General features: G+C 39.2%; 1 protein-coding gene across 1 annotated transcript; it reads left to right on the top strand.

Moving 5' to 3' along the window:
* The first annotated feature begins 3,803 nt into the window (after window positions 1-3,803).
* Window positions 3,804-4,737, top strand: LOC144715067 (AT-hook motif nuclear-localized protein 24-like). Its single transcript, XM_078589947.1, has one exon. The coding sequence runs from the start codon at window positions 4,069-4,071 to the stop codon at window positions 4,711-4,713; it is 645 nt and encodes a 214-aa protein (XP_078446073.1). The 5' UTR covers window positions 3,804-4,068; the 3' UTR covers window positions 4,714-4,737.
* The last annotated feature ends 9,275 nt before the right edge of the window (window positions 4,738-14,012 follow it).

Here is a 14,012-nt window from a genome sequence, read left to right as displayed (position 1 = left end):
AAGAGATTGAGAGTTCATTCTTCCATATGTTTGTTAGTTCTGCAGAGAGTGAGAGTCTCTTCATTCCTTTTCTGTATGGGTTCTTAAGGAAGAGAGAGCTAACTCCTCTTTTTCCCATTTTCCTTTTTTCTGCACAAAACACACACACACACACACACTCTCTCTCCCTTTCTGTATGATTCTCTCTCTCTTTGTTTCTTTCTCTCTCCCTTGTGTGTGTGTCTCTCTCTGTCTCTTTGTTTCTTTCTCTCCCTTGTGTGTGTCTCTCTCTCTGTCTCTTTGTTTCTTTCTCTCTCCCTTGTGTGTGTGTGTCTCTCTCTCTTTTTTTCTTTGTCTCTCCCTTGTGTGTGTCTCTCTCTCCCTCCCTTCTCTCTCTCTTCCCCTTGTCTCTCTCTCTCCCCCTTGTCTCTCTCTCTCCCCCTTGTCTCTCCCTTCTCTCTCTCTCTCTCCCCCTTGTCTCTCTCTCCCTCCCTTCTCTCTCTCTTCCCCTTGTCTCTCTCTCTCCCCCTTGTCTCTCCCTTCTCTCTCTCTCTCCCCCCTCTCTCTCCCTTCTCTCTCTCTCTCCCCCTTGTCTCTCTCTCTCTCCCTTCTCTTTCTCGCTTTGTCTCTGTCTCCCCTTGTCTCTCTCTCTCTCTCTGTCTCTCTCCCCCTTGTCTCTCTCTCTCCCTTCTCTTTCTCGCTTTGCCTCTCTCACCTTGTCTCTCTCTCTCTCTCTCTTTATCTCTCTCCCCCTTGTCTCTCTCTCTCCCTTCTCTTTCTCGCTTTGTCTCTCTCTCCCCTTGTCTCTCTCTCTCTCTCTCTTTGTCTCTCTCTCCCTTTTCTCTCTCTCCCTTCTCTTTCTCGCTTTGTCTCTCTCTCTCTCTCTTTGTCTCTCTCCCCCTTGTCTCTCTCTCCCTTCTCTTTCTCGCTTTGTCTCTCTCCCCCTTGTCTCTCTCTCCCCTCTCTTTCTCGCTTTGTCTCTCTCCCCTTGTCTCTCTCTCTCTCCCTTCTCTTTCTCGTTTTGTCTCTCCCCTTGTCTCTCTCTCTCCCTCTTTGTCTCTCTCCCCCTTTTCTCTCTCTCTCTCTCTCACAATCCCTTTGTCTCTCTCTCTCTCCCTTCTCTCTCTCTTTGTCTCTCTCTCAATCTTTTTCTCTCTCTCTTTCTCTCTTTGTCTCTCTCTCAATCCTTTTCTCTCTCTCTCTTTGTCTCTCTCTCACAATCCCTTTGTCTCTCTCTCCCTTTTCTCTCTCGCTTTGTCTCTCTCTCAATCCTTTTTTCTCTCTCACACAATCCCTTTGTCTCTCTCTATCCATTTATTCATCTATCTCTCTCTCTTTCGATATATCTATCTATCGATCTATTATCTATCTATCTATCTATCTATCTATCCATCTATCTATCCATCTCGCGCTATCTATCTATGTATCTAACCATCTCTCTCTATATATCTATTTAGCTATCTATCGATATTTATCTCTCTATCTCCTTGACTATCTATCTCGCTCTCTCTATCTCTCTCTCTCTCTCTCTCTCGCAGTAACTAAATAAGTCTCTCGCTACAGATCTGGAATATCTCGTACATGGCGTCAATCTCTATGCGTCCGTTTACTGATCGGCCATCCAAAAAGCCCAGAGCTAATTCGTAAATATGTCTTTATACTCATAGATAAATAAACGAGAGAGAGATCGAGAGAGAAAAGACAGAGGGAGAGAGACAGAGCGACAGTGAGAGAGAGAGGTGTACGACCACGTTGTACATTCGTTTACGGCGGTGGGTTCATCATATTTAGGTGAGATAGCAGCCAATCAATAAGCGTTGGATAAACCTGGACCTGCAACCTTTCCTTCGTCGGCGGTAAAAAATAATCTACTTCGTCTGTTTCCTTGTATTTCTTTATGTACATGTCCAAATCTACCTCTTTCCAGACCGACTGACAGATCATAGAGACCGCGTTAAAAACTCATCTCGAAGGCGCCCCTGGCAATGTACGGACTCCCCCGTGCATTCTCTATGTATCTCGTGATTAAGGGTTATCTAAGTGATATTCCTGTAAAATAGTATTTTGATTCCTGATTACCATTTTTTTGCCTTTGGTTCTACTCTTCGAAATGTTTTTGCATTATAAGTTCACATAAAAAACCACCAACTTTTCTATCTTCCTCTTTCAATTTGAACGATGAGAATACCGCCCAACTGTAGGATTACCCGTTAGGGTCAGACAGATGAGTCTAATGTTGGATCGTAAGGAAGACAGACGAGGGTAAGACAGATGATGAGCCTTATGATTCAAGGACCTGGCCCCTATTTAAAGGTAGAGGAAAAACTTAATCCTATTTAATATTATCTTAATTTATCCCATCATTAAAATTAAGATAGAAAACATGTTCACATTTAATTTTTATAACTATACCTATAAATATCTTAATTTATCATTATTATAAGTGGATTACATTAATTAGGATCCGTAAATATACCTTAATCACAAGAAATTATGTGTATAATTGTGCATAAATTAAGAAATTAATCTGACTTCTAAAGATGGTTGGCAAGTTGGGTTCTGACTACAATTGAATGAAAATTTCAAGGTCATCAGTCTATCCAAGTCCTGACCTCATACTACAATTAAATGAAAACTGTCTTGCCGCTCGTCCCGTCATCCCTTTGCTTCCATCCCATCAATTCGAAACAGAACAAAACTGCAGACTGTGTGATGGACGAATGACCAACTTATCATCCTGGGCTGTTCCGCCCATCAAAGCCCGTCATCCTTCCAAATCCACTGTCTGTCATCCATGCTGACCTCGGAACTAAATAAAACAAAAACCTTATTACCGTCCATTCCGTCATCAGTTTGCTTCCAGCCCATCAACCCAAAACAGAATAAAACTGCAGACTCTATGACGGATGAATGACCTAATTGCCATCCTGGCCCGTTCCGTCCATCCAAGTCTGTGGTCCGTTAAAATCTATCATTTGTTGTCCATCTAAATCCATAGTCAGCAATCTAAATCCCAAAATTAAATGAAAACCTAATTCTTATCGGAGACAGAACAAAACTGCAGACTCTGTGATGGACGAATGACCTAATTGCCATCCTGCTCCGTCTTCCGTTTGAATCCGTCGTCCGTCGTAGCTCACCATCCGTCGAGTCAGCTACAGAAGTAGACATGGATTCATGCGGTAGAGAGGATCAGACACCGAGGTGATCGCGGGGAACAGCCCTGATCGACGTGATGGTTTACGTCAGACATGACCAGGCATGCATGAGAGCGCGTTGGAAATTGACGTTACCCCCTGACTGTGACATGTGGCTATGTTTCTCTCTCTCTCTCTCTCTCTCTCTCTCTCTATCTCTATCTCTCGCTCGCTCGCTCGCTCTCTTCATTTGTTTAAGTCTGTAACTCTATTTACATCCCCGGATGGACGGGATCCTCTCAGGAAAACACGGAAAAGACACTGCACTCTGATGTCAACCGTGTTAAGGCGATCTGCTGTCATCAGGTGGTGATTCAGTGGTGGCGGGTTTCGGTTGAATGCGGGTGATGAGTTGTTGTTTCTGCCCATGACAGATAGATAGGTAGAGAGAAAGAGATAGAGATAGAGATAGAGATAGAGATAGAGAGAGAGAGAGAGGACTGAAATAGGTTCTGGTGGGGAGTGGGAGATAATTTGTCGTTTTGATAGCTAGAGAGAGATGGCCATACAGAGAAAGAGGGAACTGGAGTTATGTCCTCAACCAAACCCCATCAGTCGACTATTCTCGACGGCTGACCAAACCCTAACTTAAATAACCCCCCAAGAGTTCTTCACCCCGGACCCTCCCCTCTTCCCTTCTTAAGCTCCTCTCACTCCCTTCCTCCCTCTCTCTCTCTCGTCTTCTTCCTTCTAGACCGCCTTCCTCTCTCTCAATCGTCCTCCTTGTTGATCTTCTCCATCCCATATATAACTTCTTCGTCGTGAGTGAAGGACAGAGGGAGATAAAAAGAAGGGAATGTTCGCGCTCGGAGAGAGAAGCCCGGATCTCCCACAGCCGGCTTACTCGCCCATTTGACACAGTGAAACTCTGAAACGAAGAGAAATCAAAGGGATGGACAGTCAGGAGAGGAGAGAAGAAGTGACGACCAACAGTAGCGAGAACAGCAACGGCAGCAGGAATCAACGCCCGCGTGGGCGGCCGGCGGGTTCGACGAACAAGCCGAAGCCGCCGGTAATCATCGCGCGAGAGAGCCCAGACGCGCTGCGCACCCACTTCATGGAGATAGCCAACGGATACGACATCTGCGAGAGCATCGCGGCGTTCGCGAGGCGTCGCCAGCGTGGCGTTTGTATCCTCCGTGGCAGCGGCCAGGTCAGCAGCGTGAGTCTACGTCAGCCCTCGGCGGGGGGGGCGGTGATCAGTCTGCACGGGCGGTTCGATATTCTGTCTCTTTCGGGGTCGTTTCTGCCGGCGCCGGCGCCGGCGGAGGCGAGCGGGCTGGCGGTGTACTTGGCGGCGGGGCAGGGGCAGGTGGTGGGGGGGAGCGCGGCGGGGGCGTTGGTGGCGTTTGGGCCGGTGGTGGTGATGGCGGCGTCGTTCGAGCACGCGGCGTATGAGAGGCTTCCGCTGGAGGAAGAAGAGACGATGGGGGGTGCGTTTGTGGCCCCGGACCAGCGGCTGTTGGGGGGCTCGAGTGAGCTTCTGCTTCATGGCCTTCCCCCCTCGCCCGAGTCCTACGGCTGGGCCTCTGGCTGAAACGCCCTATTCTAGACCATTTTCGGGGGTTATCTCTTTCTCTTTCTCTCTCTCTCTCTCTCTCTCTCACTCTCTATCTCTCTCTCTCTCTGTCTATCTCTCTATCTGTGTCTATCTCTCTATCTCTGTGTCTCTCTCTATGTCTATCTCTCTCTCTCTCTCTGTGTCTATCTCTCTCTCTGTGTCTATCTCTCTATCTCTGTGTCTCTCTCTATGTCTATCTTTCTCTCTCTCTGTCTATCTCTCTCTCTCTCTATCTCTGTGTCTATCTCTCTATCTCTGTGTCTCTCTCTATGTCTATCTCTCTCTCTCTGTGTCTATCTCTCTATCTCTGTGTCTATCTCTCTATCTCTGTGTCTCTCTCTATGTCTATCTTTCTCTCTCTCTGTCTCTCTGTCTCTATCTCTCTGTGTCCCTCTCTGTGTCTATCTTTCTCTCTATATGCCTATCTCTCTCTCTCTCCCGCTCTTCATCTCTCTCTCTCTCTCTCTTTGGCTCCCTCTCTTGCACTCTCCCTATCTTTCTCTCTCTGTGCCTCTCCCACTCTCTCTCCTTTTGTCTCCCTCTCTTGCCCTCTCCCTCTCTTTCTCTCTCTGTGCCTCTCCCACTCTCTCTCCTTTTGTCTCCCTCTCTTGCACTCTCCCTATCTTTCTCTCTCTGTGCCTCTCCCACTCTCTCTCCTTTTGTCTCCCTCTCTTGCACTCTCCCTATCTTTCTCTCTCTGTGCCTCTCCCACTCTCTCTCCCTTTGTCTCCCTCTCTCGCACTCTCCCTATCTCTCTCTCTCTGCTTCTCTTACTCTCTCTCCCTTTGTCTCCCTCTCTTGCACTCTCTCTATCTTTCTCTCTCTCTGCCTCTCCCACTCTCTCTCCCCTTGCTCCCTCTCTTGCACTCTCTATCTTTCTCTCTCTCTGCCTCTCTCACTCTCTCTCTCCCTTTGTCTCCCTCTCTCGCACTCTCCCTATCTTTCTCTCTCTGCCTCTCTTACTCTCTCTCCCTTTGTCTCCCTCTCTTGCACTCTCTCTATCTTTCTCTCTCTCTGCCTCTCCCACTCTCTCTCCCTTTGTCTCCCTCTCGCACTCTCCCTATCTTTCTCTCTCTCTGCCTCTCTCACTCTCCCTTTGTCTCCCCCTCTTGCACTCTCCCTATCTTTCTCTCTCTCTCTGCCCCTCATTCTCTCTCCTTCCTATCTCTGTCCACCGCTCTTTTACTCTTTGCTTCTCTTTCTCTCTTTGTGCAACTCTCTTTTACTCTCTGCTTCTCTTTCTCTTTGTGCAACTCTCTTTTTCTCACTGCTTCTCTTTCTCTCTTTGTGCAACTCTCTTTTACTGCTGCCTCTCTTTCTCGTTCTGTCCACCTCTCTTTTACTCTGTTTCTCTCGTTCTCTCTCTGTCCACGTCTCTTTTACTCTCTACCTCTCTTTCTCTCTCTGTCCAGCTCTCTTTTACTCTCCTCCTCACTTTCTCTCTCTGTCCACCTCTCTTTTACTCTCTACCTCTCTTTCTCTCTCTGTCCACCTCTATTTTACTCTCTCCTTCTCTTTCTCTCTTTGTCCACCTCTCCTTTACTCTCTCTCTCTCTGCCCACATATTTGTTACTCTCTCAATCTCTCTCTTCCTCTTCCTCCTTTCTCTTTTTTTCTCTCTATCTGCTCTCTCTCTATTCCTCTCCCTCTCTCTCTGCCTTCTCCCTCTCTCTGCCATCTCTCTCTTTCTTCCTCTCCCTGTCTATGCCTTCTCTCTCTCTCTTTCTTCTCTCCCTCTCTCTCCCTCCTCTCTTTCTCTCTCTCTCTTCCTCTCTCTCTTCATCTCCCTCTTCTCTTTCTCTCTTCATCTCCCTCTTCTCTTTCTCTCTTCATCTCCCTCTTCTCTTTCTCTCTTCATCTCCCTCTCTCTCCCTCCTCTCGTTCCCTCTCTCTCTCTTCCTCTGCCTCTCCCTCCTCGTTCCCTCTCTCTCTCTCTCTCTCTCTCTCTCTCTCTCTCTCTCTCTCTCTCTCCCTCTCTCTCTCTTTCTCTTTCTCTCTCTCTCCCTCCCTCTCCCTCTCCCTCTCTCTCCCTCCTCGTTCTCTCTCGTCTCTCTCTCTCTCTCTCTCTCCCTCTGTCTCTCGTCTCTCTCTCTCTCTCTCTCTCTCCCTTTCTCTCCCGCCTCTCTCTCCCCTCTTCTCTGTTTTCTGCATTAGCTTAAGCTTGCCTTTCATAACTGATTCTGCTCATTTTCAATCAGCTGGACGCTCGGGGATGTTAGGTTTAAGTCTCGTACAGTGGAGATTAATCCGTGTCATTTTAGATAATAAGCTATCATCAGATCTCAATATAGTTGATGAAATTTTGAAGTCTGAATAGAATGGGGGAGTTAAACGTAAAAGTGTAGAGACAGTCTCTCTTAATCAGTAAATTTCATACGGAAGAGAATTAGGTTTACCACTTAATATTGTGTCCTATGTGATTTATCATTCTCCAGATCATTGTATTACGCAGAAAGAGTAATGGTTATCACCCCCTGTTAACTCAAAAGGCCTCTTTAGGAAGCTTCAGGTTATATTGAAGAACTGATGGACTCAGGTATGTTATATATTTCATAATTCTTCATCCTTCAGAACTGGCTCAAGTTGTTGTAACGTTCTTACAGGACGCTAAAGATGTTATTTCCCTTTTCTTCATCATCAGAATACTAAAATTCTCATTTTTTTAGTCAGAACTAGCTTGTTTGATTTCCTCATCTATCAAAAATCCTCCCCCTTGGAGCCAATGTAAGGACCTACATGCCCATTCTCACTCTACATAAATATTTGCACTGAATTCTGTGGGATGCCAGCAACAAGTTAGATCTTGAATAATTTTAGCAGTTTTAATGGCTTCGTTAAACTTTTTTCAATTGAAGCTGCCGTTCATTAAGCACTTGAAAGGGTTCAACTCACTCGGGAGTTGTAAGCGCCATCTAAATGATTTTGAAGGAGAACAAACAAGATGAACAAGTCTCTAACGGTATAACAATATAATATCAAGCAATGGCTTGACGATTACCAAAGGAAATGCAGAAAAGGTCTACTGCAGGAGATTGGAGAAGCGAGGAATTTTCCAATTGTGATGGTATTAAGCTTGAACAATTCATTCTCGTATCGAAACACAAGAACGGTCATGTGTTATTGGGTTTGACGAAAATGATCCAACTAACACCATAATTTTTTGAAACATTTGAATAATTGCCAAAATTCTTTATGCACCCTATTCCATTGGAAAAGGACTCATAACAACCTAGTTGGATAATTGGGATAAGTGAGGGAGAGAATACTGATGAGCTTAAAATAATTAAAGAAATAACAACCTAGATGGAAAGGACCAAGTAAGAGGCTTGTGCGGAAAACTCATTATTATTTGTCCTGATTTATAGCCAAAGTGTATGAAGTTCTTCCACCTGGAGGGTGATAATTGAGAATCTTGTTAAAGAAACGGTTTAAACTAATGGGATTCTCAAGAAAAAAACAGAAAGAAAACAGGACAACAAACTGAAAACGGGGAAGTTCATTGTGATGGATTCAGACTAACGTGAAGGAGCTATTGATATGGAAATTGCCACTGCAACAATCTGAACATCAATATTTGTATGACTCTATTCGGATGAAGCCCAGAGGAATAGACCTTACAGTGAACGTTCCATAACCGTCCATCGTCGTTTCTCATTCTCCACTTATAAGATTAAATCTTAATGTAGATCATTAATATTGAACGTAATATAACGTTCAACACAATGTGTATCCGCATAAGGATTAGTTTTTTTCTCCCTTACTCCATTCCTGCACAATCATAAGGAGGCAACACTTTCCCATCGATGGCTTAAGAAGGGGAGGAAACACTTTTTTAGGATATCACTTGAAAGGGATCTGGGGAAAGTAGTTAAAGGCCAAACTAAAATGAGAAAAAATACCTTGCCCTAAAAATATCATATCCGGAGAGAAGCACGTTCCACATTACCTTCAATATGCGATAGTAAAATTACCTTCAATACATTTTCCAAAAAATATGAATTTGTTTCAGACATCAAGAGGGTATTCATGCAAAAGGCAATGTGGAAAAATATTACAAAAACCCACAATGTCAGAATCATTGATAAGGAGCTACTCCTGATATAACTTGGAGACTTGATTAAAATATGTTCCTATTTTTTCAAATAAAGTTTGATTTTTTTCATAAGTTTCAACGGTGATTTTATAAATTTGATCAAAATGATATACTTTTCTATGATAGAAATAAATTTATTGGTTAATTCATTTTCATTTTCTAATTCGTCAGAATTCTAATTACTGATTAATATATCTTGAAATATGAAAAAATATAAATATCCTGTTTCCAATTATTTGTACCATTTGTTATATACTAATTAGTTTTTATTATAAAAATTTCCTTTATCCTATTTAATATATTTTATGATAAAAAACTAATGATGACTTGAATAAACTTTTATACTGAAATTTATTTTCCATTAAAAATATTCAATAAAAATTCAGGCAAAAGATCAAGAATTTCAAGGCTAATAGGAAATCAGTATTAAAATTAGAGGATTAGATGGTATGCTAATCATTTAAAAAGAGGCAAAAAACTTGGTGAAAGAAGCGTTCTAAAGTTTGCAAAGATAAGGATCAGAATTATCATAGAATATCTTTAAGATGCTATATAACAATTGACTAATTCTTTTTTATCCTCTTTCTACAAAATTGAAGACTCCCAGGACCAAAAGACAGTAATATCAGAACTTTCAGAGAGATGCAAGAATATAAATGTTGGATTTTGAAATCTGCCTCAATAATAAAACATTTTAACCCAGGTTCTTATGGACATTACATATATGACATATCATTCTCATTTTTTTTCTGTCTCAGCTGAAACGTAGTTAGAAGCCTTGATATTCCAAACTTTGATACTGTTTCATTCATTTTAAGGAATTTGATTTACTTAAGAAGTAATGAGTAGAACAAAATGTAACTTCTTTTCCAAAAGTTGGATCAATTGTTATAGTTCGTATGGAATAGTTGAGTGTCTAATTTCATAAAACATTCATGGATTTATTTTTTAAGTTGAGGAAGTATGTGTACTAGACTATGATGTTACGAAATAAATTCCATTTAATATTTAATATTTGATGGTTGTGAATGTCTAATTCAAGAAAAAATGTCATTTAAACTGATCCGCGAATAAATAATTTCATCGGAAATTGTGTTAATTTTTTATGATGATACAATATATTTAGTGGTATTTTAATTACATGATTTTTCATACACAGTTCATAATTGTAACATTAATGAATGCATGTATGGAGAGTTTTTTGTGGATTTTTTTATAGAGATATATTTAAATTTCCATAAATATTTATTCAATCTATTTAATATGAGCCCAAAAATGCTTAGCAAAATATAAATCTCAAAGATATTGTCCCAATAATAATTAAGACATAAACTTTATAATAATTAATTTAGTTTAAAATGGAACATGATTTCTTGTTGCAGATGAGGTACATCATGGAAATGAAATCATTCGGAGTCAGATATCATAAATAATCATTCGGAGTTAAATATCAAATTTATATTTTTTTGTTGTACTCTACTGTATGAAAAAATTGGGTTATGTATTCATATATTTAGCTGGAATTGTTAAAATGTGAATTCTATACTGAGATTCAACTACTGATTTGATTATTTAAGACCTATCATCAAATTAATGTTTCCTTATGGGTAATTAGATGTTATTGAAATTATAATAACCTAAATAGTTTTGATAAAACATTATATATGTACAAGATAATTGATTTATATAATAACTAGGTGCAGATGAATAAATCTAATGAAAACATTTCTCAAAGACTTATGGCAAATCAATTTCCACTGAAATGGAAACCTTTACGCTCAAATATAGTTTGAAAGTCATAATCATCAAATCTCATACGCTTTGTTTGAGTATGCCTATATCTATAGATATCCTAAGTCATTTATATATGAAGAACTATATTAGTGCATAATCTTATGATCATATATATGTCAAAATGGCCAAACTGGCTCCTCAACAGTATGAAAAAATAATGATATATGGAGAAGAAGTGATGGGTAAAGCACCTAGATATTACCATCACATCAATTTGTATAAATGGTCTATGAGATTCATTGGTTATTATTGGACTCTTAAATCTTGGTATTCCGTGTATTGGCGTATTAGAGCCCATCTTAACTGAGGACTCATACTTTTTCTTTATTGATGGGATGGTCTTATCTAAATACCGTTAATATCCTTTGATATTGTGGTAACCTCCTTAGATTTAAAATCCTTTTGAAGGATTAGACACTAATGATTTAATTATCAATGAATTGGTAAGAAATCCAAGCATCATTTAATGTATTACAACTATCTAAGGATAGTTAAAATATTCAGCATATTACCCTTAAAATATTCAGCATACTTCGGTTCTATATAAAGTTAATTCTATACTTTATATTAAGTATTAATATTTTTTTGATATATAAAATCACAATTTTAAGTTTATAACCATTTATTATGGTTTTATATCTAACTATTTCCTCTTTTAACTCATGCTTACAGTGGAAGATAAGTATCCATTACTATGTAGTTTCTAAGGATAGTTAGCTTCAAAAAATTTTGACAATAACTTTTTTTATGTTTTGAAAGACAAAACTCTATGAGCTTTAGAGATTTTTAGTTTCCTTTTCTGATGAGCCCAAATATATTCTTGTCAAGATCTCCTGAATGGAAATTATAACATCTTCATCACCAATAATGTGCAATCTTATGTATGAGGAAGAATAGACTCATGTGAGGCTAAATTTTTCATAAATAAGAAGGTAGTAATTTTTCACTTATAATTTTACTATTCACTCGTTCAGGACCCTTCATATCATTCTAGGCTAGAGAGCCTTTTTATGCTCTCATATGATTTTTCATAATTTCACTTCTATATTTCCCATTCTTTTTTATCACTTTTATTTCGTTCTAGGATAGCTGTTTTTTTCATAAATAATTTTTTCATAAATAGAGAGTTGTTTTTACTTAAATATATGTTATTTTTCTTCTACTTCATTATTTTTAAGATAACTCCTTATTTCTCTCCTTTAGTATGGTGCATTACTAGTGAACCATATGATTATCCATTCAAGTGTTAGATAAGTTGGATTATCAATATGTGATGCCTACATACTCTATGGATATAAAATAAAATTGAAAATATTTATTAAACTAAAACATGAAATTATGTTCATATATCATCATCAAATCTCCCAGACATTGATCACCTTCTTTGTACCTCAAAATTTTGAACTGAATGTTATGAAACTACTGAGACTATATAAGTTTATAGTTAAGTTTCCCTCATTTATGGTTCATGTATTTTCCTACATCTATTGTTATGTGATGACAGATGAATTTTTTAATTATTGGATGGATCTGTTCAGCACATAATGCTCACATATTTCACGTGAAAAGGTTATTCCTTTTCATCCTCCTCCTCGGTAACTCTACTCCCATCTTTAATAACTACCTTCAATGATACCTAAAATAATGTTTTTATCATGTAGTTGCAAAATGTCATGCATGGCAGGACTCATGCTATAGCATGTGATGTTTTTAGCTCCCGAATGAAAATGTTAGTCTTTCTTACCCTCTTCATCAATACCTCAACTAATACCTTCAATGACATAAAAATGGCCCCTGGTGTATTCTTTTCATGTTCTAAAAAAATATATAACTTGATAGGATCCAAACACCATAAGAAAAACTATTATTTTTCATCCTCCTCAACTGTACCTACCAAGTATGTTCGTAAATAGGACATGGACATCGATGATATGCATTTTAAGGACATGTACAGGTCTGTGCCAAACCCTATTCTTAAAATACGTACCATGGTTTCCCCAAAGTATCACTCTCATTATGAACTATCAAATTTGTAGGCCAAAAGATCCTAAGATCCAACCATAGTAGTCAATAAAACTAAATAAAACAAAAAAGTTCCATCAAGAGAATTTTCTTGCATCTTAACTTATCAAAGCTTACATTATCAAGGTATACCTATACTCATCCTTATAAGTATTCCAATTGTTCATTTGAATAAGTATGAAACTCATTCTGGTTGTATGATCATGATACTTCCCAATAGCACACAGTAAATTTGGGCTGAACTAACTCCCAAATCATAAAAAAGTAAAAGGCGCATCCTGTCCAAGTAAAAAATGGATAACTGAATTCTGGAGTCAGTTGTCTGAGTCTATGAGTATTTTAATTGTTCATTTGAATAAATATGAAACAAATTCTGGTATTATGATCATGATACTTCCCAATAGCAGAACAGTAAATTTGGGCCAAACTAACTCCCACATCATAAAAAAGTAGAAGGTGTATCCGGTCTAATAAGTAAAAAAATGGATAACTGAATTCTGGAATCAGTTATCTCAGTCCATAAGTATTCACATTGTTCATCTAATAAACTTTAAACCCCTTTCTCATTGTATGATCATGATACTTCCCAAGAGCAAACAGTAAATTTGGGCCGAACAAACTCCCGCATCATAAGAAACTGGAATTAATTCTAACTCCCACATATTTTAAAAAAAATTGAAAGGTGCATCCCGTCCAAGTAAAAAAGTATTCCAACTGAATTCTGGAATCAGCTGTCTCAGTCCAATAAGTATTCCAACTGTTCATTAATACAAATTTTAAACGCTTTCTCATTGTATGATCATGATACTTCCCAAGAGCAAACAGTAAATTTGGGCCGAACTGTAAAAAAACTGGAATTAGTTCTAACTTTCACATATTAAAAAAAAAGGTGCATCCAGTCCAAGTAAAGAAATGGATAACTGAATTCTGGAATCAGTTGTCTCAGTTCACAAGTATTCAAACGGTTCATTTAATACATTTTAAACCCTTTCTCATTGTACGATCAAGATACTTCCCAAAAGCAAACAGTAAATTTGGGCCGAACGAACTCCCGCATCATAAAAAAACTGGAATTAATTATAACTCCTACAAATTAAAAAAATAATTGAAAGGTGCATCCCGTCCAAGTAAAAAAATGGATAACTGAATTATGGAATTAGTTGTCTGAGTCTATAGGTATTCAAACTGTTCATTTCAATAAATTTTAAACCCTTTCTCATTGTATTATCATGATACTTCCTAATAGTTGCAGTATATTTGGGCTGAACTACTGCCCATTGGGCCCATGTAGTTTAGTGGCCTATTGGGCCCTAATATTGTCCAGTACACAACTCTCAAATTCTCACTCTCCCTTTGAAGTATAAAT

This window comes from Wolffia australiana, chromosome 2 (genome assembly GCF_029677425.1).
Source record: "Wolffia australiana isolate 7733 chromosome 2, ASM2967742v1".
In the NCBI taxonomy this organism is placed as follows: domain Eukaryota; kingdom Viridiplantae; phylum Streptophyta; class Magnoliopsida; order Alismatales; family Araceae; genus Wolffia; species Wolffia australiana.
The sequence above is the reverse complement of the archived record's forward strand: the minus strand, read 5'-3'. Positions and strand labels throughout refer to the sequence as shown.